The 19,426-nt window shown below is 40.6% G+C and overlaps 1 protein-coding gene across 3 annotated transcripts; it reads left to right on the top strand.

Moving 5' to 3' along the window:
• The first annotated feature begins 1,644 nt into the window (after positions 1–1,644).
• On the top strand, positions 1,645–17,800 carry pip4p2 (phosphatidylinositol-4,5-bisphosphate 4-phosphatase 2). Of its 3 annotated transcripts, none has more exons than XM_042218922.1 (8): positions 1,645–1,910; positions 6,850–6,998; positions 8,799–8,905; positions 9,484–9,607; positions 10,229–10,303; positions 10,876–10,928; positions 14,486–14,576; positions 15,471–17,797. In XM_042218922.1, exons 1-8 carry the CDS (start codon positions 1,805–1,807, stop codon positions 15,612–15,614), a joined length of 849 nt encoding a protein of 282 aa, XP_042074856.1. In that variant the 5' UTR covers positions 1,645–1,804; the 3' UTR covers positions 15,615–17,797. The 3 variants fall into 3 exon arrangements, with proteins under 3 accessions (XP_042074856.1, XP_005917529.1, XP_042074857.1); XM_042218923.1 differs by having other exon boundaries at positions 1,837–1,910; positions 5,324–6,998; positions 15,471–17,800; XM_005917467.3 differs by lacking the exon at positions 10,229–10,303 and having other exon boundaries at positions 1,648–1,910; positions 15,471–17,792.
• The last annotated feature ends 1,626 nt before the right edge of the window (positions 17,801–19,426 follow it).

Below are 19,426 nucleotides of genomic sequence, written 5' to 3'. Positions count from 1 at the left end.
AGGGGAATGACGAGCAGTTTTCTGAAAACAAACACTAAATTTAAGGATGAATTGTAAAACATAAAAAGGGTGGGACTTAAAAACATTACACCACCACGAGATTCTGTTTATGCAATAAATCACTGGTTTGGCTTAAGTGTGCCTCCTGCCTCGCAAAGTAACATTTTAAAGGTATTCACTGGTTATTTTAGTAAAATGTGAAAATAACATGACAATAATAAGAAGTCGAATAAAATTAAAATATGAATTCCAGTTTATTTACATGGTTCAATAACACTTCATTTATTTGATCTGTTTGTAAGAGTTGACTACTTTTATAGTAATTTTGTATCTTTATGCTGTTGTTGTCACCAGAAAGTGACCTAATGTGACTTTGACCTTATTTTAAAAAACAACACTAATATTCTCTTGATGCAGCAAAGCACACGGGTGTGGAAAGAGTTCACTTTATGAGCATGTGTGCTGGAAAATATTGTGATTCACTTTTAATTTTTCTTTTTAGTGAGAGAGATCAAAGCTTAAATTTTACAACTGCAATTCTGAAATAATTGGGATGCTGGAAAACATGTCGTCAGATGTTTAAACTGAGAAAGTCTATCTTTTTCAGTCAAACTGAAAAAGGAGAGCTGTTTATAGTATGAACAATCGGCTCTATGAAGGCCATCTGTGTGGTTCACAGATTTGTATAATTGTGTCCAAATGTTGTAAATACAAGTCCAAAACTGACTCTGAAATAAAGAGAAATCTGACTCACAATAGTTTGAAAATCCTGGCAAAAGCCCTGATCACTTTTATGTTTACCCCCTATTTTGGGTGGTTGTTATATCTGAGGCTATTACATGCCCAGAGTTTTTTCTTTTGTCATTCATACTACACTAAAGAAATAGATACACAAAAATACAGACATTTCTAAAAAAAAAAAAAAAAAATTAATTATGATTTATTAGTTATGACATACTCTCCTGTAGTTGCAATTGCAGGACAGTCTGAGCAGTGAGCTATCAGAACCTTTTCCTGCAGTTTTGTAGTTTTATGTAATGATTTCTTTCATTGACTACAGCAGCATTCCTTTATCATGTACAATCCTGTACTGAGACTTACCATTATAACTGCACTTCTTATTCTTATATTAAATGGGATTGAAAGTGCAGTTAACCATATTTACACTGGGAGAAAACGGGAGGTATGCTTAACAGTTACTTAGTTTTGGTACTCGTGGTCCTCCATATTGTAAAATGAGTTTGCCACCCCTGGTCTACATAAAAAACACAACACAGCGGGACTTTGCTGAGTGAACCTGACACCACAGCCGTGTATAAATAGTAAAATATGGGGCGAGCGTGCTCTGACTGCACTGCCCCGGACCTCAGTAATCCCACAGTGACATCTAGTGGCAACAGCCGTGAGTTGCTGCTTTTTCTTGTCCCACCATTTAAATTCCCAAACTTTATCGTCGCGTTTGGATTTCAGTCATGTCGTTATTATTCTTAGGCTTAAATATGAATAAATATGTATTTGGGGTATTAAATGGAAAACGCTTTTTAAATCAATGCAGTTTATCAGGAAAAAATAAAAAAATTCCTTCAGTGTGCACCAGCATGAACTGTGCCCATGCCCGGGGCCATATCTGAGAGGGGCGGGGACCACCGCGGAGCTCCACCCCCCTCCAGGCTTCCGTCAGCGGGGCTGCTGCTGCTGGACCGGAGCGAGTCGGCACCAACAACCAGCCGCTGGCTGCTCCTCCGTGCTGAGGGAAAACTCGGTGCAGCCAGGAGCCACCCCGTCATTTCTCACGGTCAACGACATGGCCTCCGACGGCATGGACGAGCGATCTCCGCTGCTGTCGGGCCCCAACTCCGAGAATGTGACCCCAACAGCTCCCCCGTACCTGCAGGATTCAAGTCCCCGAGGTAAACACGCCACACGCAGCACCCCGCCGCCTGCATGCTGAATCATTTTCAGGGCGTATCGAGTTTGTGTGAGTGCGTAAATAAAGCTGCAGCAAGGCGAGGCAAGGGCATCGCTGGGAAATCAGTCGGCAGCTGACTGAAAGGTGGAGCTTGCACTGTGAGAACTGGAGCAGTGGGTTATAGAGGAGAGGGGCCTGCGATAATACCAGCAGTACCATCAAACAGTGTTTTCAGTGCAGAGATTTCTACATCACGATTCACTGGGGCCTGTCGTGATTTTGGCCAGCAAAAAAAAAGAAAGAAAGAAAGAAAGAAGGTATGAGCTGAAGCTCTGCAAAGCCTCAGTAGATTTTGGGTTGAATGTTGACGTGGGAGCACTGAGGCATTGCAGATGGAGGCAGGCGAAGCATCCTTTTGTCCAGCTGCAGATCAACAAAAGCACCCACAGGTGTGCCCTTTATGGGAGAAATAATGCAGCACGAGTTAAATGTCGTGTTCTCCTGTTTTTAATGATGGTGATTTTTGCTCGTTTGCATGGTGAATGCACTGTAAGCGACGAGCTTGAGCCTTCTTGCATGATTTGCAGCTTTCATACAGCAGAAAACATAAACATGTAGGTTACAGCCCACAGTGCTTGTTCTCAGGACTGGCAGCAGCTGTCTGCACTGACCTTTGCTCTGAATATAATCTCCTCAAATTCTCAATTTATTCTTCTCCACAAGAAGAAAGACGAAGCAAAGTGCCTGTGGGAGCTGCAGAAATGCATGATCTCACATAGAGCCCTCCTTGTGTTTTGCTGGCATTAAATATTGATTCAGGCTGTACTTTGACTTCAGTTCACATTCTCTTGTCTGAGGATTAGATTTTGAGTGCTACTTTCAGTAGTATTTGACTTTTTTTCCTGTTTCTGCTTCTATGTTTTTGTCAGCAGCCTGACAGAAAAAACGTTTCTTTGCTTTGCAGCAGCTCAGGATGGTCAGCAGCAAATGAATGGACTCATTGACCGTGTAAATCAGTTTAAGGAGCATTTCAGGCCAATTTCAAACAAACAGAGGAGAGAGAGAGAGAAGTGCTTGTTGTTCTCGAGAGTCTAATCCCACAGAATTCATATTTCACCACGGGATTAAACTCTTAATGCTGGACTGTAATAATCTAAGAAGCAAGAGCCTGGCTGGATGCTAACACAGTGACACAGTTTCTCCCCCCTCCCTCTCTGCAGACTGGATTATTGGCTAATTCCAGTTTGGGTTTGTAAAATGAAATAATTTGATCCTAAGATGCCAAAACTGTGACATTTCCCAGAAACACAATGACTGTGACGCTGCTTTGACTAATGAGCAGCTGCATTAAGGCACTAAAGTGAGCTGTGGCTTGAATTTAAATTTTAGGATATCCATGTAATACTTGTTGTGTTCACTGGAATTATTCTGTAGTAGCAGGTAGAAATTCAGTGGTTCCTGCTTGTTGTTGTTTTTTTTGTTTTTTTTGCCCTAAAATAATCAGAGAAAAACAAGCGAGTCTGCCTCGTTTAAAATGAAGCTTTACCAGCTTCACATTATCAGGACTAATTAGTCTAAGGTGAAGTCATGAAACGTCAATATTTTAACAGGTTTCTTTATATGAAGAGATCCAGTTACCCTGCTATTACAATACCGAAATAGAAAGGTCTGATTCTTCTTGTTAGCAACTCATGGTCACTTTAAGAGGTACACCTGTTCAACCGTTCATTAATGCAAATATCTAATCAGCCAGTTGCATGGCACTAACTCGGTGCATTGATGCATGAAGATGACTAACTGAGAATCAAACTGGAGAAGAAAGGTGCTTTAAGTGACTTTGAATGTGGCGTTGTTGTTGGAGTCAGATGAGCTGGTTTGAGTATTTCAGAAACTGCTCATCTACTGAGATTTTCCCCACACAACCGTCTATACAGTTTACAGAGATTTGTCAGAACGTGAGAACAAATCCTGATCCGATAGAACGTCAATAGCAACTGAAAAAAGCAAACGACCAAGATATGGAGAAGAGGATCTCTGAGTGCAGAACATTTTGAACCTTGAAGCAGATGAGCTACAGCAGCAGAAGATCACCCCAAGTGAGACTCCTGTCAGCTAATAACAGGAAACTGAGACTACAGTTCACACAAGCTCACCAAACCTGGACAACAGAAGACTGGAAGACTTGTGTGATGAGACTTGATGTTAGATGGTAAGGTTACTGACCACATCCATCGCTTTATGACCGCAGTGTACCCAGCCTCAGATTGCTGCTTCCAGCAGCCATAAACAGGTTTTTTTGAACATGACAATGAGTTCACTGTGCAGGCGACAGATTTGCAGCAACTGTGTGATGCCATCATGTCAATATGGGCATTACACCATGGAGAAAGCACCTTGTTGAAGCCATGAAGAGTTAAGGAAGCTCTGAAGGCAAAAACAAGGGGTCCCATAAAATCCCGGAAAGGTGTACCTAATAAAGTGTCTGGCAAGTGTATATAAATTCAGTTACATTAGTATGAAAAATCAGTTAATTTACTTTCTCACTAAAAAAACATTGTTACACACTCTCAGTGTTTTATTTATCATGAAAACACAAAGTTAAAAATATTAACTTGCTGACTCCACCATTAAAGAGCTGCCTCCAAAGAGAGAGCAGCTACCGTGTGGAAGTGGGTGGGTTACAAGAACATGTGACTTAATGTGACCAATGACAAGTCTTTATCACAGGTCAGGGGAAGAGAAAAGTAATTCAGTCTAGTTAAAATAAATCAGTTATCAGTCACGGATTTGCAAACCGAGCCGACCGAACCCAATGCCCTGTCTGACTGATCAACACTAATCAGACGAGTGGAGGAGCTTTATTGATATCTGGCTGAACTGTTCATAGGTGGAAGCTGAGATGACTGAGGCAAAGAACTGCCCAGCCTGGAAAGACTCCTCCATGAATAAAGAGATCAGCTGTCGAGACATGCTGTCCTTTAGTAAATGAACACAACAGGAGACACGGTACAATAACATTGATCTTAACATGATAAAAGCTGACTTATCATCTGAATCAGAGCAGCACTTTATTAGAAGAAAACCCAAACCAGTGTGCTTATACACAACCAAGATGTTTAGATTAATAATGTATTGTAATAGTGTAAAACATAGATGTAATTAAGGCACATTGTTTGCAATTTTTATACTGTGTCTTACACACATGCACTAAATGTCTACTAACGTAGCTGCTTTGGGAGATATAGATTTTCTTTCAAATTAACTCTCAAATTTGTGGCTAGATCTTAAAGACTTCAGATTAAATCTAAAATGTTGGCTGTAGTGAGGGATGGGCAGACGCATTGTTGTGTTGGTAAAAGGAAAACTGTAGTATTATTTTAAGATTAAAGAGATAATTTTTTTCTTGCCACACAGAAAGGTCTCCAGAGCTGCTGGTGTCTGAATACCAGATGTTCAGCTTGGCATTCTATCCCACAAACCACAAGTGAAGTCATCGAGTCAATACCCTTAAAGCAGGACTGTATGTTGTGGTGTTGGTGGTGGTTGCAGCAGAGTCTTCTCGTCTTTCCTCTGGCTCCTCGTGAAAACCTATAGCTGCTGTCTTCAGTGTCAGACGTGCATTAAGACACACAAAGCAGCAAGAGGAGGAGAAACAGACCTGAGACTAAGTCGGGGTGGATACTAACACGGCAGAAATTTAGATTTAATCCTAAGGTGTTGTGGAATAATAAAAAATATTCTCCATCTGGTCGCACTGTGTTACATTTTAGATTAACAAAGCGTAGTAGAGGAGGATTCACTTAGCTTTGTTGTGTAATAAGAGCCACTCTGCTGCCTGAAACTCAGTGGGAGTGTCCAGTCTTGGCATGCTCGCGTCGTAGTCGTAGCCAGGTTCGCCCAAATGTAGACGGGTGTCCCATCTGTCCCTGTGGTGTCAACCGGTTCAGAGTCTCTAAATGTCGGAGCCAAGCACGTTTACCCACCGACCCATGCCATTATCTCATTCAGGGCGAGATAAGATTCTAATAATTAGTCGATTGTTAGATTGGATGGCTTCTTCGTGTCACTGAGTCGTCAGTCGGGTAAATGAAGCCAAACAAAGAGACTGTATATTCTGATATAGCTGGTTAATATTTTTTGGAAAGAAGCTTGTCATGAATCCAGAAAGCATGTTTGCGTCCTCACTTTTTCTCCGGTGCCTAAACATATTTAGCTTCCTGTCATGGAGGGGGAGGAGCAGCAGCTCTACATACCACATCTGGATGGAGGAAATGTATTTTGGCATTTTAGTTTAGAAAAATGTGAGACTGACATCTGAACGAGTATTTAAGTGTTGATCGATATAAATATGATTTCAACTTGCCAGAGCTTAAGAATATAGATGGCGTAATTACTGTATACTCACATTTTATTTAAACCTCTGCTCCTGTTAATTAAAATTAAACTGATAAAGGTATTATGGTTAATTGTGTAACTACAGATTTTATTGGCTTTAGCTACGTTACAGACAAGCAGAATTTTAAATATGCCACAAAGCCATTGTAGTAAAGGCAGTGGCTGGTGCAAGCCTGGAGATTAAATGTTAAAACTCTGAAATACAGACTAAATACACGAGGTTAATGTGGGATTAAACAGTACAGAGGTCATTATGGTGGCCACTGTAGTCAGTTCACAGTAGGCCTTGCAGACATAAAGAGAAAATCTTGTCTGAAAAATGGCAGCCAGTTTAATTTGGCGACTTATTCAACTAATTCAACAGTGGAAAATAATCTTTAACAAAAACCTTCAAGTTTAGGTGGAATTATTCAGGTACTATAAATTATTCTGTTTCCAAAGTACAAACTGGACACACAAAGCCAATTTTTTGTTCATGAAGCTGCTTTTCTCCAGATGCATGCCATTAACATCTGGCTGTGTGCTTTGCCTTCCTCTTCTCAAAGCCGAACTACCTCCTCCTTACACAGCCATCGCCAGCCCCGATGCCGGCGGTGTGCCTGTCATCAACTGCCGCGTTTGCCAGTCGCTCATCAACCTGGACGGAAAGCTGCATCAGCACGTGGTCAAGTGCACTGTCTGCAATGAAGCTACAGTAAGTGGAGGCTACATCATCACAGGTGTCGACAAACTAAAACCGTAACAGTTCAACATTCGACTTTCCTCTGTATCTGTTACAGCCTAAATTCCCTGTTGAATTTTATTGTCAGGCACATTTTTGCATGAAAGAATTGAATGAAATGCCATTAGCACAGCTGATATTTTTGGTCGTTATGCATCCACACGGACATCTTATATTATGCTACTCTGCACCAAAACGATGCACGGTTTAGCATCTGGCCTCGAGCTGTTGTACCTTACTGTAAATATAAAGTTAGAGAGTCACATGACCAGAACTTGATTTTAACCAGGAGTTTCTCCAAGTTTTGTTTGATTTACACAGGCAGCGCAAAAAAGTACACTTGAAATATTTGTTTTTAAGTGTGTTTGTAATGGTTTCATTCAGAGGATGGTGGTTTATGTTGGTAATTGACTGTTACAGTTGTTGACACCAGCTGCAATGTCGTTTTTAAGAGGGTTTAGTCTGCTGTGATGGCTGGATGCAGAAAATCTGAAATAGAAGATAAATTCTTCCCCGAGCTCATTCTGCTCATTCTGTGTTGAAGTATAACGTGAACTGTGGATGAGCTAAATTTAAAGCAGTGCATTCTTTACTGGTTGTGCTTGTAGTGCTGCTACTGTGAGAGCCCTGGATTTAAAGTGCACCTACAATTTATTTTTTTATATTTACAATTCTTTAAGTATTCACCCCTTTCCTGAGTTCCTTTTGTTTTCACGTGTTTGTCACACTTAAATATTTGAGATCATTGTCTAATATTAAAATTTGTTCAAAGATAGCCCGAGTAAATACAAAATGCGATTTTGAAGTCATGATTATGATTTCATTTATTAAGGGAAAAAAAGCTATCCAGACCCACTCGACCCTGTGTGAAAAAGTACTTGTTCCTCTTGTTAAACCATGTTTTAACTGTGATTAACAACATGTTTTGCAAAGTTGAGTTTCATTTCACTGGTCACACTCAGGCCTGATTACTGGCTGAACTGTTGAATCGAGACATAACTTAAACAGAACCTGTCTGACAAAGTGAGGCTAAAAGATCTCAAAAAACAAAAAAGAAATAAAATCATTGACATCTGTCAGTCTGGAAATGGTTATAAAGCCATTTGTAAGGCTTTGGGACTCTAGTGAATTACAGTGAGAGCCATTATCCACAAATGGAGTCGCCGGCCTACCAAAATTTGTCCAAGAGCCCACGGACGACTCATTCATGAGGTCTTAGAAGAACCCAGAACAACATTAAAGAGCTGCAGGCCTCACTTGCCTCAGCTAAGGTCATAGTTCATGATTCGACATTAAGAAAGATACTGGACAAAAATGGCATCGATGAGAGAGCTCATGCTGAAAAACTCTGTGGCAAAGATAAAAAATCTGCAAAGAAGATTGGGACGAAATTCCTCCACAGCAGTGGGAAAGACTCATTGTTATCACAGACACTTGAATGCAGTTCTTGCTGCCAAGGGTGGCACAACCAGTTAGCAGGTTTATGGGACAGTTACTTTGTCACTTAGAGCCAGGTAGGTTTTGATAACTTTTCCCTTAATAAATGAATTCATCATTTAAAAAGATTTTTTCTACTCTCAACTTTCAGATCATAGTGGTGTCAGTGGGCCCAATAACCCTAATGTGGTCACAGCTTTGTAGCTCCATGCAAACGTGCTCAACAGGTGCAGCCAATCAGAAGAAACTTGCTTAAAGGAGTTGTACTTTACTACTGAAACCAAAACTTTTCTAAGCATAGCAGTTTTAACTCATAGTTTTTTATGTTTCTTTTAGCCCATTAAGAATCCCCCTACAGGGAAGAAGTATGTGCGGTGTCCCTGCAACTGCCTGCTCATCTGTAAAGACACATCCAGAAGGATAGGATGTCCTCGACCAAACTGGTACGGAACAAGAAGAAACATTCAGACAGTTTTACCCCACTGATGCAATAAGCCACACAGTGCTTCAAAACTGAATCTGGGGCTGTGGCAACATGTTGGCTCTGTAACAAGTCAAACAGTCGCGTATGGTAAGGTAAAGACCAAGGAGCTTGGAAAGAAAAGCATGTGGACTTCTCTAAGTTTCTTGAGGATGTAAGAAGCTTTTCGGATGAGAGGTGAAATATCTCTTTAGAAAAAACATTAGAACGTTACATTAAAACATTAGAGGTTATCTAGGTCTTTATGCCTTTAAGAAATTCCTGCAGTTTAACTAGTTGGTGTGTGTCTTCTAGCTTCATACATGGATAAAGCTGCATATCATCTGCTAAGCACTGAAAATTTATGCTGTGCTTTCGAATGACAGTGTCCAAGGGAAGTATAATGTAAAAAGAATTGATCCCAGCATGAAACTCTGTGGAACTCCATAATGAACCTTAGTATGTAAACAAGACTCGCTGATTACATGAACCAGTTGGAGTTTTATTTTTATCTATATCAGTTATTATTAATCATAAATGTCTTCTTGGTTCCTCTGACAGCAGACGCATCATCAACCTGAGCCCAGTGATGGTGATCCCCGAGGAGCAACCCGCCCAGCCAGCGCTGCCCATCCAACCCGAGGGAATGAGAGTGGTCTGTGGCCACTGTGGCAACACCTTCCTAGTATGTAAACCTGCAAATACAACCATCCTCAGTCAGGCACAGGCTTGTTAATGCAGAATCTCATTGCTGTGCTGTTGTTGGTACGTGCATATATACGTAATTTTGAGAGCCTCGCCATATGTTCATGTTTACAGAAAACTACTGCAGTAAACAGATAAATTGCTGAAGGATTGTCTGCTAGCTAGTTGTACTTTATGTGGGGTCAGCTATTCATTAAAAGCACAGAATTAGACACCTGTGCGTGGCTGGCATGCATTTTCTGCATGTTTTCTTTCCTTGCCTGTCTCACCAAACATCCTGAGTACCTCTTGACTGAGCATGGCCGCACCTTTCCACACAAGTTTCCCTCTCTAACATGCTCTCAACCTGCTTTTTGCAGAGTTTTCTAATCTCGGATAAAAATGGCTTCCTGCCACTCTTTGTTGATGTTACTATCAGTGCATTTGACATGTTTGGGTTGAGTGTAACATGTCACACATGCATTTAATATTTCACATAAGCAAGGTTATGTACACAACCTGAGCCATTGAGTCAGTGTGACACAGACTCGAATGTAAGAAAAATAAAGTCAGTGCTGTTTTCCTCTTAACATCTGCACATTGCTGCTTGCGGCATCTGCAGGGCAGTGAGGACGCCAGGACATCACAGCCTATGTCTGGTCTCCCCAGTGATGGCTCTCCACCAGCACAACAACAGGTTGAGAAAGCTGGTCTTACTGGTGGACTTATTAACAACAGCCTAACCCGCTCCAGCTCAATTTGTGGCCTTATTTACTCTGACTTTGTGAACATCTGGCTTTGAGCAGAGCTTTGATCAATTAAAAAAATAAAATGTATAATTTTTTTAATGCATTAGGCTCTAGAAGTCTGCGCTAAATTGTATTTTTTATTACGGCTTGCTTACCTTTAGGTATTTAATTTATTTTTATTTCTAACCTGAAGCCAGATGTTGTCACATGTTTAACTTCACTGTGACCCTTGAATTAATATGATTTGGAGTGATTTAACACTAGATGAAATATCAACTAACGAATTATGACTCTGTGTGCTAACTTAGCAAGAGTGCAGGATAGATTTAGACGGTTCATTAAAACTGTTTCAGATCATTTCCAGTAAGCCTTTTGCTGATTTGTTGTTTCTAAAAAGAGTAAGATTGTAGTGTTTCGTTTCATTTCTGTGAGCCTGTGCATGCGTGTGTGTCTCCGTGCGTGTATACGTTTTCTTTGTGCCTTAAAATGAAAATGCTGATTTCTTTTTATTCCCTCACAGTGGATGGAGCTTCGATTTAACACGCTAGCCAAGTGTCCCCACTGCAAAAAAATGTGAGTCCATCAAACTTTCACACAGAGTTCCCCTTCACACAGTCGCTTTAAGTGGATATCTGCATGTTTATATTCTGAATCGGTAGGCACAAAGCAAGTTTTGATGAATGGGAGTTTTCTGGTTTCTGCATGCTTTAGTAGCATAAAGCTGAACTTTGGAGTAGGCTGTTCATGCAGAGAGCAAAAGAACAGTGGCATTTGCCAAAATGCAATCTTTAATCTTTAATGAGATCTGTGCTCACAGCCCAGCACTGTGCAGCTTGACAGGACCTCTCCAGAAAACACCAGAACTAACAGGTTCACCACTGGAGCCCCATTTTCTTCACAGAGGAGAGCAGATTCACACTGAGCACACATGACAGATACCACGCCATCTCCAGACTCTTTCACATGTGTATATTTATCTTCATAATGAATGCGGGGTGGGGAGGAACACCAAGACATTCCCATACATCTCACCAGCATGTACTGGGCTGATCCTGATGGGATATACCTGGAACACCTCACCTTGGAGGCACCCAGGAGGCATCCTGGTTAGACAGGAGTAAAAAACAAAAAATTAAACAAAAAAGCTAAAAAACCCCAAACAAACAAGCATAAAAAATAAAAGTAAAATTCAGGAAGGAAAAAACATTAAGTTCACTTTCCTTCAAATAGACAGCTGTACCAGTGTCTTCACAGCTGGCATCGGTAACAGTTCTAAATCTTGTGTTTGATAAACCCAAAGTTTGATATTTTCTTGTGGTTTTCTTTCTATTATCGCAACTGTTGTTGGCATTTGGTGCCATACAAATAAAATTAAATTGAATGAACTCATTCATGCTGTACGTGAACATCAGCTGTGCTTCAGAGCTCTTCTGCTGAGAAAGTAAACTTCCCATGTGTTTCTCCTCATTTCTGCTGTGTGCTGCACAATGCAGTTCTGCTTTAAAAACGACAGTAAGTTAAAAAAAGTGTTAACTACATTTTATTTTCAGATGTCAGTTTCCAATTTAATCTGGGAAAATTGTCAGGTTAGCCCGTTAACTATGAAAATGTCTGGTTTGTTTTTTTCAACTTCATGATTTTGCAGTTACAGAAAGGAAGCCACTAATTTTACTTCATGTCTCATAGAAAGAAGTACTGCAGTCTGCTTTTTGTTAAAATGCATTTCATTATATTACAATTGCATTGTCTAATGCAGCTCCTGGGATGCAGTTTTAGTGCTTATGATAAAGCCAGAGGAGGTTTACAGCTCTGCAGTTAGAGTCAGCAGAGCAATGGTGACTTTTACCACCGTGCCCTGTTGTGTTTGTTGACATCCTTCTGTAACTGAGTTCCTGTGGCTCTTAAACACTTCCACTCTGCAATAGCATCACTTACAGCTAATTGTGAAATGTCTGGAAAGGAAGAAATTTCACAAACTGACTTGTTGCAACTGTGACATCCTATTACAGCACCGCGCTCCGAATTTAGAGCAACTCATTCTATCACAAATGTTTGTAAAGGCAGACTTTTGTCCACATAATGTACACAGAAACATTGAAAACAACGTGCAAGCTGAAAGTAACAACTTTCAGGAGCCTACACTGTTACATTTGATTGTAAAATAAAAATAAAAAGAACCCATTAATTAGCTGCCCCAAACAGGAGATTATAGAAAATAACTTTGAATTGCAGGATGCCCTTCCTGATGCAACCCCAGACGCATTCATGTCTCGTCCCAGCATTGAACCAGACATCCTATGCTTCTTAAGCAAATGTGTAAACCACTACACTATAGAGCCAACTAGTGAACACATGCAAATCGGTATGATTCATTATATCCACTGAGCTTTGTAAAATCTAAATTTGGTCAGCAGAGTGAAGCTGAGGCTGTGTGAAACACTGTACAGTGTTGTTACACTAAAATCCCCACACAACTTACTTTAAAGTTATTTATCTTTATTTATTGGAGAAGTAATTCACCATGAAGGCATACTGCACATGAGAAAAAGCAGAATAGAAATATAACATAGACATTTCACTTCTGTATAGGCATTAACACTTTGCCATGTAGAGCTGTGGTCTAGTATGACTCAACTATGAAACCAAACACTTGAATACCAGGAGAAAAAAAGAGGGTGCGGGGCGATCGTGGCTCAAGAGTTGGGAGTTCGCCTTGTAATCGGAAGGTTGCTGGTTCGAGCCCCGGCTTGGACAGTCTCGGTCGTTGTGTCCTTGGGCAAGATACTTCACCTGTTGCCTACTGGTGGTGGTCAGAGGGCCCGGTGGCGCCAGTGTCCGGCAGCCTCGCCTCTGTCAGTGCGCCCCAGGGGAGCTGTGGCTACAATGTAGCTTGCCATCGCCAGTGTGGGAATAATTGGATGTTTAAAGCGCTTTGGGGTCCTTAGGGACTAGTAAAGCGCTATATAAATACAGGTCATTTACCATTACCTATTGAATTTATGTTTAAATCACTGAGATGCAAAGGCTTAGAGGGCTGGATTTGCAGTTCTTGGAAGGAGGAGGGGAGGTAAGCAAGGCTAATCTAGACGTGTGACACGTATTAAAGTTTGGCCTCACATGTAATGTTAGTGGTATGAGGGTCACAGGTCTGAGGAGAGGAGGAGGGGTCACCTCAGAGAGGTTTTTGTCCTAATGAGATGATGCAGACAGTGATGGTGAGATAAGCAGCAACTATAACATGACACTACTTCTACCCTTGTTTTCTGTGTAGTTGGCTCGTACAATGCTTTGTTCTATGTACTTCTTTAAGTCAGTGAACTTCATTTATTATCTCTGTGCAATACTTTTACCACTCATAGCTTTTCCAAAAATTCCTATCATCGTATCTCTCATCCTAAAACCCCCTTTCCTTCTTTATTACAGACATAAAGGCTGAGCTAAATATTTTCCCTTAATTCTCATTGAGGAACTGAAACTTCTAGTTCTAGTTTGTTCTAGTAACACCTTTCCAAAGAGAAGTCCTCTTAATTTAAGCAGATAAAACAGTAGTAATTTCCCTCTTCTGTCTACATTACTAAAATGAAGAGATGGTTCTAGTTCACTGAATAAACAGCTAGTAAAAGAAACAGGGGATGTGAATGCAGTAGAAAAAAAGTAGAAGGCAGTAAATCAGGTGACCAGGCACCCCTAAGCCATCTGAATGCCAGTGATCCCTGAAGAATGCTTCAGTCCTGTCACATGAGAGGCATGTGAGAGCTGAGTGGGGGAAGGAAAGTGAAATTATAGTAAAGTTATGCCAGTCTGCTGCTTCAAGGCAGTTGAACTGTGTTTGTTTAGAGGCTGGATGGAGTGGAGGTTGTTTGGAGCTGGACATGTGACCGTCCTGGAGCGCTTACAAGTGTAACTTAAAAAAGGAAGTGAGATTTTTGGCTAACAGATTTATCATCAGAGCGTGGTGAAGTAAGATCACTGGGACAATGTGTGGGGACTTCCACTGGATTACAAAAAAATAAATAAAAATAAGACAGTGTAACATCTACATGTAGTTTGTATGTTTCAGTCTGTATCCTTGTGGAAACCCTCTAAATGTTTCTCCCCAATTTCTTTCTTTTCTCAATCTCTCTCTGCAGATCCTCCGTTGGCAGTGCGCTCCCTAGGAGGCGCTGTTGTGCTTATATAACTATAGGAATGATCTGCATTTTCATTGGAGTGGGTTTAACAGTAAGTACGCTTTGATCAGTTTGTGCAGATACTATCCAAGTAAGTAAGTCACTCTTTTGACAATGAAAATGGAAAAAAGCCACCAAGTTAGCTCAGTACAAGCAAGATGTAACTGTAACTGAGCTAAAGTGAAATAAGGTAAAACAACAAAACGTCACAAAAAGAGAATCTGATCTGCATCATATTTCATGACACAGCAGTAGAGACTTTAAACTCTAAACCACAATTCACTCCCTCCATGTGGAGGTGCTTGAGGACGAGTCTTCAGCAGTAGTAGTTTTTGTCTTTGGCTGGGTGATATTAGTTGCAGAAGGTGCAGCACCAAAACTATCCTTTTCACTGCTTTGGTTGCTAACAGATTGCAGCAGTTTCCTATAGTTTGTTTGGAAGATGCCAACTTATCTGTCGCTAACCAACTACTGAGTGGTAGTGAAATTTGCAAAGGTGCTGTACAAATCATAAATGGACATCATTCCCCTTGAAAGTAAAAGTTGTGCCTTATCAGAAGGCACCATGTTTCAAAACATGCAGCTTTTACTGTGAGGGTAACTGTGTCCGTTTTCAGATTTCCCAGTTTCATTCCTGCTTAGAAAGCAATTAGCAAGGATTTGCAAATAACTTGATAAACTACGAGCAGCCACGGCAAAATACAAGTGACCAAAGCAAACACAAGGAGGATTTCTGTGCAGGGAATACACTTTTCCCCCTAGCGCCTGCTTGCTGCCAGGCAGTCGCCCACTGATCTCTAGCCTTTTATGACTGGAGCCTAATCTGACAAAATGCATATAAGGGATCTTTTAAAATACAAATCAATGATCTGTATTTCTATAGGTGTAACTATGATTTCCTCCATGCTGTCTTCTTCCTCCCTCCCCCCATTATGTGTAATTATAGGTTGGCACTCGGGACTTCGCCAGACGTTACAACGCCACCTACGTGTCCTGGGCATTTGCCTATCTGCTGGGCCTCATCTGTCTGATACGTGCCTGCTACTGGGGGGCTATCAAAGTGAGCTACCCAGAGAATAGCTTCGCCTAGAGTGATCAGAACATGTGCACGGCTGGAAGAACAAAACTTCACTTTTAGTTTTTTCATCTTGCTCAGATTTCAGTCATGTTCGGCGAAGTGGAACATCTGTAGAGTGAATGGACAGGAGTTTGTTCAAGAAAGAGTATGCTGGTGATTTTTCTTCATGTTCCGTTTGTGTCTGGAATATTTTTGACTTACTGAACAAACCTACTGCCTGTCAGTCAGTCCTGTACCGGTCCACTGAGACTCAAATCCAGTCCAAGTCTCCTAAAATCGTTCAAAGTACAGAATTAAGAAATTGAAATGATCTTTCTTGATGAATGCCTGAATTAATTGGTTCACATGCTGATTTTAGAAATGATAGTGCAAGAGACTGGCTGGGTTTAGGATTTTATTTTTTTTTATCAGTTTTCTTTCCTTCAGCAGCCTGAATGACGTGACTGCACCCACTTGATTTTTCTCGTTACCGACCAGACCAAATTGAAACAACCTAAGAACAGTTTTCCCATTGCACTACAATTATATGCAATTGTGTTGTTTTGCTGCTAGTTAATGTCCAGCTGCAGAAAGCTGCATATTCATACTGCATTGTAACCATTTCTCATGCCTGTGTACACTGACATAGTATTGCTATATGATTTTAACTCCTGAAAATGTTGATTTTTGAGGAGAAATTATCCTTAAATACCCATGTGTGCCAACTTTTCTTCCAAGTGTTTAGTCAGGAAGAGTGTCAGATCAAGAGGAGCTTGTTTTGTTTTTTTAAAATCATTTCTTTGTGCCATGCAGCTTTTAACTCACTACAGCAATAACCAGTTTGAGTTGTTATGAAGCTTCCTGGTCCTCTGTCCCCAAGCTTTTCACTGTTACCTTCTCAAAATGATCCACCAAAACAAAACATGGTGACTCACGTTTGCATGCCAACTTTCTTTTCTCTTCCAGTTTTAGAGGTAGTTGAAGCCTATGATGTTCCTGTCTTTGCTCCTTCTGCCTGTGAGTTAGAATGTAAACCCTCCTCCCTTTGCTTATATCGCTGCTCTTTGACCTCCAGTGAACTCTGTCTAGCTAGCATTGCTATACGCTAACTCAGCATCCTATCTCTTGACCTTGACCAGTGGGCACAGTTCAAACTCCTAACCTTGTTTTGAATGTGATTATGACGATGAAGCAGAAAATACTAAGAAATACTTTGTACATAGTTCAAATTCAGTACTTGGGTAAGTGAGTATGTACGTAGCGTGAGCTAGAAGGTAAAGTTGGCTTTTTAAAAATGATAATTTATCAATAAAAAATAAAAAAACCTGCCTGTGCTGATTTGTTTGTTGAGTGAGATCAGAGTTTAAGGATAAAATATTAGCCGCTCGTTGTGTGATGAAGCAAATAGAACCAAATCAACAGCAAAAAGCAGTCTGCAAAGGTTTCTGTAGGATTACCACACAGCTATGCTGGTCCCTTTTTTCTAATGCTAAACTAGTTTTGTTTTTCCTGGCAAGTCTGCAGCTGTTTTATTTATTGTTCAGTCTTTCAACAGTACTACCAAGAGATCTTACTAAAAATAGTCTTTGGCTCACCAGAAGTAATTCATGTTTCACTGGACTGAATTCTGATGCGTTTTTGCTAATCTAACAAATGCCCAGTTCAATAATGCAAGAAAGACAAGGAAAGCTGGAAAGAAAACATAAAATGATTTTGCACCCTAATTTATGAGGTAGTCCGGCTTTGTGATTTTGTCATCAGAAGAAGATTTGAGAAAACGAGACGAAATAAGTGGTAGTTAATTGTTTTAAGTCTAGCTGTATTTTCCAGGTGAGTCTTCAGCCAGTTAACTGTTCAGTGTTTTTTTTTTTGCAGTAGCCGACCTACTATAGTGATGTGTAATACCAATTTTTTTGGCCAACGATCTTATTTGTGAGATAATTGCATTAAACTGCTCTTATTGACTTCAACAGTACAATTAATTGAAGGATTCACATTAGCAGAGGTGAGGCCTGACAGTCATTAGCTACCTGTATCAGAACACCTGGCAATCAACACATGACCCTTCTCATTTCATCTTTGTGACTGGTAAGATATATGCTTCTTTTTAAATTGAAAACGCAATGATGAATCTATTTATTTTTAAAACCAGGTTATCAAGATTTACAACCTCCCCCCCCTTTTTAATCAGAATAGTACAGTGGCCCTGAGAGGCCAAACAGACTGCAGCTTCAGAAAAACACCAGCAATAAGAAAAACATTGAAAAAGCACACAAAACAAAACTGAAATAGGAAAAACGAAGACACAAATAGGATAAACAAAAACAGAAATAGGAAAAAAACACAAGGGAAGTGTTTCCAGGGAGACAATAACCCGACGGACCAGTTGCAGGAACCCAAAACATGGTAGGCTTGTTTCATCATGATTCATATAATACTGATGACGGATTTTTAGGCTAATAGTTAGTCTAACACACTTACCTCTCCTCTTTTCTTTCTTCACAAAACCAATAGATCCTCCACTTTTAAGCATCTCCCAGCGCAATGCTTAGCATATTTTGGTTCCTGTCGGGTTATATTCTCCCCGAAACACATCCCTTGTGCTTTTGGAAATCAGATTTTTTCCTATTTCTGTTGTGTTTTGTGTGCTTTTGCAACGTTTTTCTTAATGCTGGTGTTTTCTTAAGTTGCAGTCCATTTGGCCTCTCAGGGCCACCGTAGAATAGCATCAAATCAGTGAAACATCTGGGATACTGATCTGCTCAATGAAGTAGCTGGTGCACTTTACAGGTGTAACAATGAGACAACCTCCAAATCAGAACCAAAATGAAAACTACAGAGGAAATTCCAAGAGACAATTACACAAGAAAAAGCTGGACAGGGCCATAGAAGGTCTTTGGAGCCCAACTGGCATTTCCCATAGAATACTAGGAATTGGCAAGTCCACCACTGATGAGAGCAGGTTCACCCTGAGAACATGTGACAGATATGAAAGGGTCTGGAGAAGCTGTGGTGAACATTATGCTGCCTGTAATATCATTTAGTATGACCGGTTTGGCGGTGGTTCAGTGGTGCGGGAAGGCTGTGTGCACATGTGTCTTTGTCTTTCTGTGTGTCACTAGTGGGACTGTCACCCTTTGGCTCTTGGCACCCCATCTAGGGCCTCCTTACTTCTCATGCTGGGGTAGATGCACAGATGTCACCAAGATGTGTGGCCTCAGGTGTTCGGTACCCCCGGGGCCTGCAGATGGCGCTGTTGTCCTGGTTCCATCTCTGTCTGCCCCCAGGCCTCACCCTCTCTCTCATTCACTCACCAGTGGTGGTAGAGAAACTTTCTTAGGGTGGCATGGAAATCAAATGAGGTGGCAAAATCAAAGCTTTTTTTGTTAAAATACATCAAATACAGTCAGAACACATGTTTTATATAAATATAGTCCCTCATACATGGTCCCTCCCATGTGTCAACTCATCAGAAATAAGAGAATAAAAATGTTAGTGACATTATTTTTCAGACATCAGAAATTCTTCTCTGGAGTAGCTCCGCTTTGGCCTGTAAACCTGTGTTAGGAAATTAAATCAGTGTGGTTGTCATATTAAGTCTGTTAAGTCCTGGCTCCACCACCACATCCACATTATTATTTCCTAGAAAACAAAACCTGTGGGTTAATATGAACTTCAGATTTGCACAATGATGAAGACGAAGTTCCTTGCCCCTACATCCTTACATTCAAGGACTGGAGGTGCACCACGCCTTAGTGGTGTAAGTAAGTAAGTCATTAGAATACATTGTCATTGTTTTTTTAATTATTATAATGACATAATGGGAATGTCACAGTCTGGCGGAG

Source organism: Haplochromis burtoni, unplaced genomic scaffold (assembly GCF_018398535.1).
Source record: "Haplochromis burtoni strain Fernald_Lab_line unplaced genomic scaffold, NCSU_Asbu1 Contig_25, whole genome shotgun sequence".
Lineage (NCBI taxonomy): Eukaryota > Metazoa > Chordata > Actinopteri > Cichliformes > Cichlidae > Haplochromis > Haplochromis burtoni.
Note: the sequence above shows the minus strand (reverse complement) of the source record. Positions and strands in the feature narration are given on the sequence as shown.

Bases quoted from the DNA above. Each gene is read 5' to 3' on its own strand.
- pip4p2 (XM_042218922.1), top strand. From the start codon at position 1,805: ATGGCCTCCGACGGCATGGACGAGCGATCTCCGCTGCTGTCGGGCCCC. The intron at 9,608-10,228 runs GTATGTAAACCT...CGGCATCTGCAG, and splicing joins ACTGTGGCAACACCTTCCTA to GGCAGTGAGGACGCCAGGAC. The intron at 10,929-14,485 runs GTGAGTCCATCA...CTCTCTCTGCAG, and splicing joins TGTCCCCACTGCAAAAAAAT to ATCCTCCGTTGGCAGTGCGC.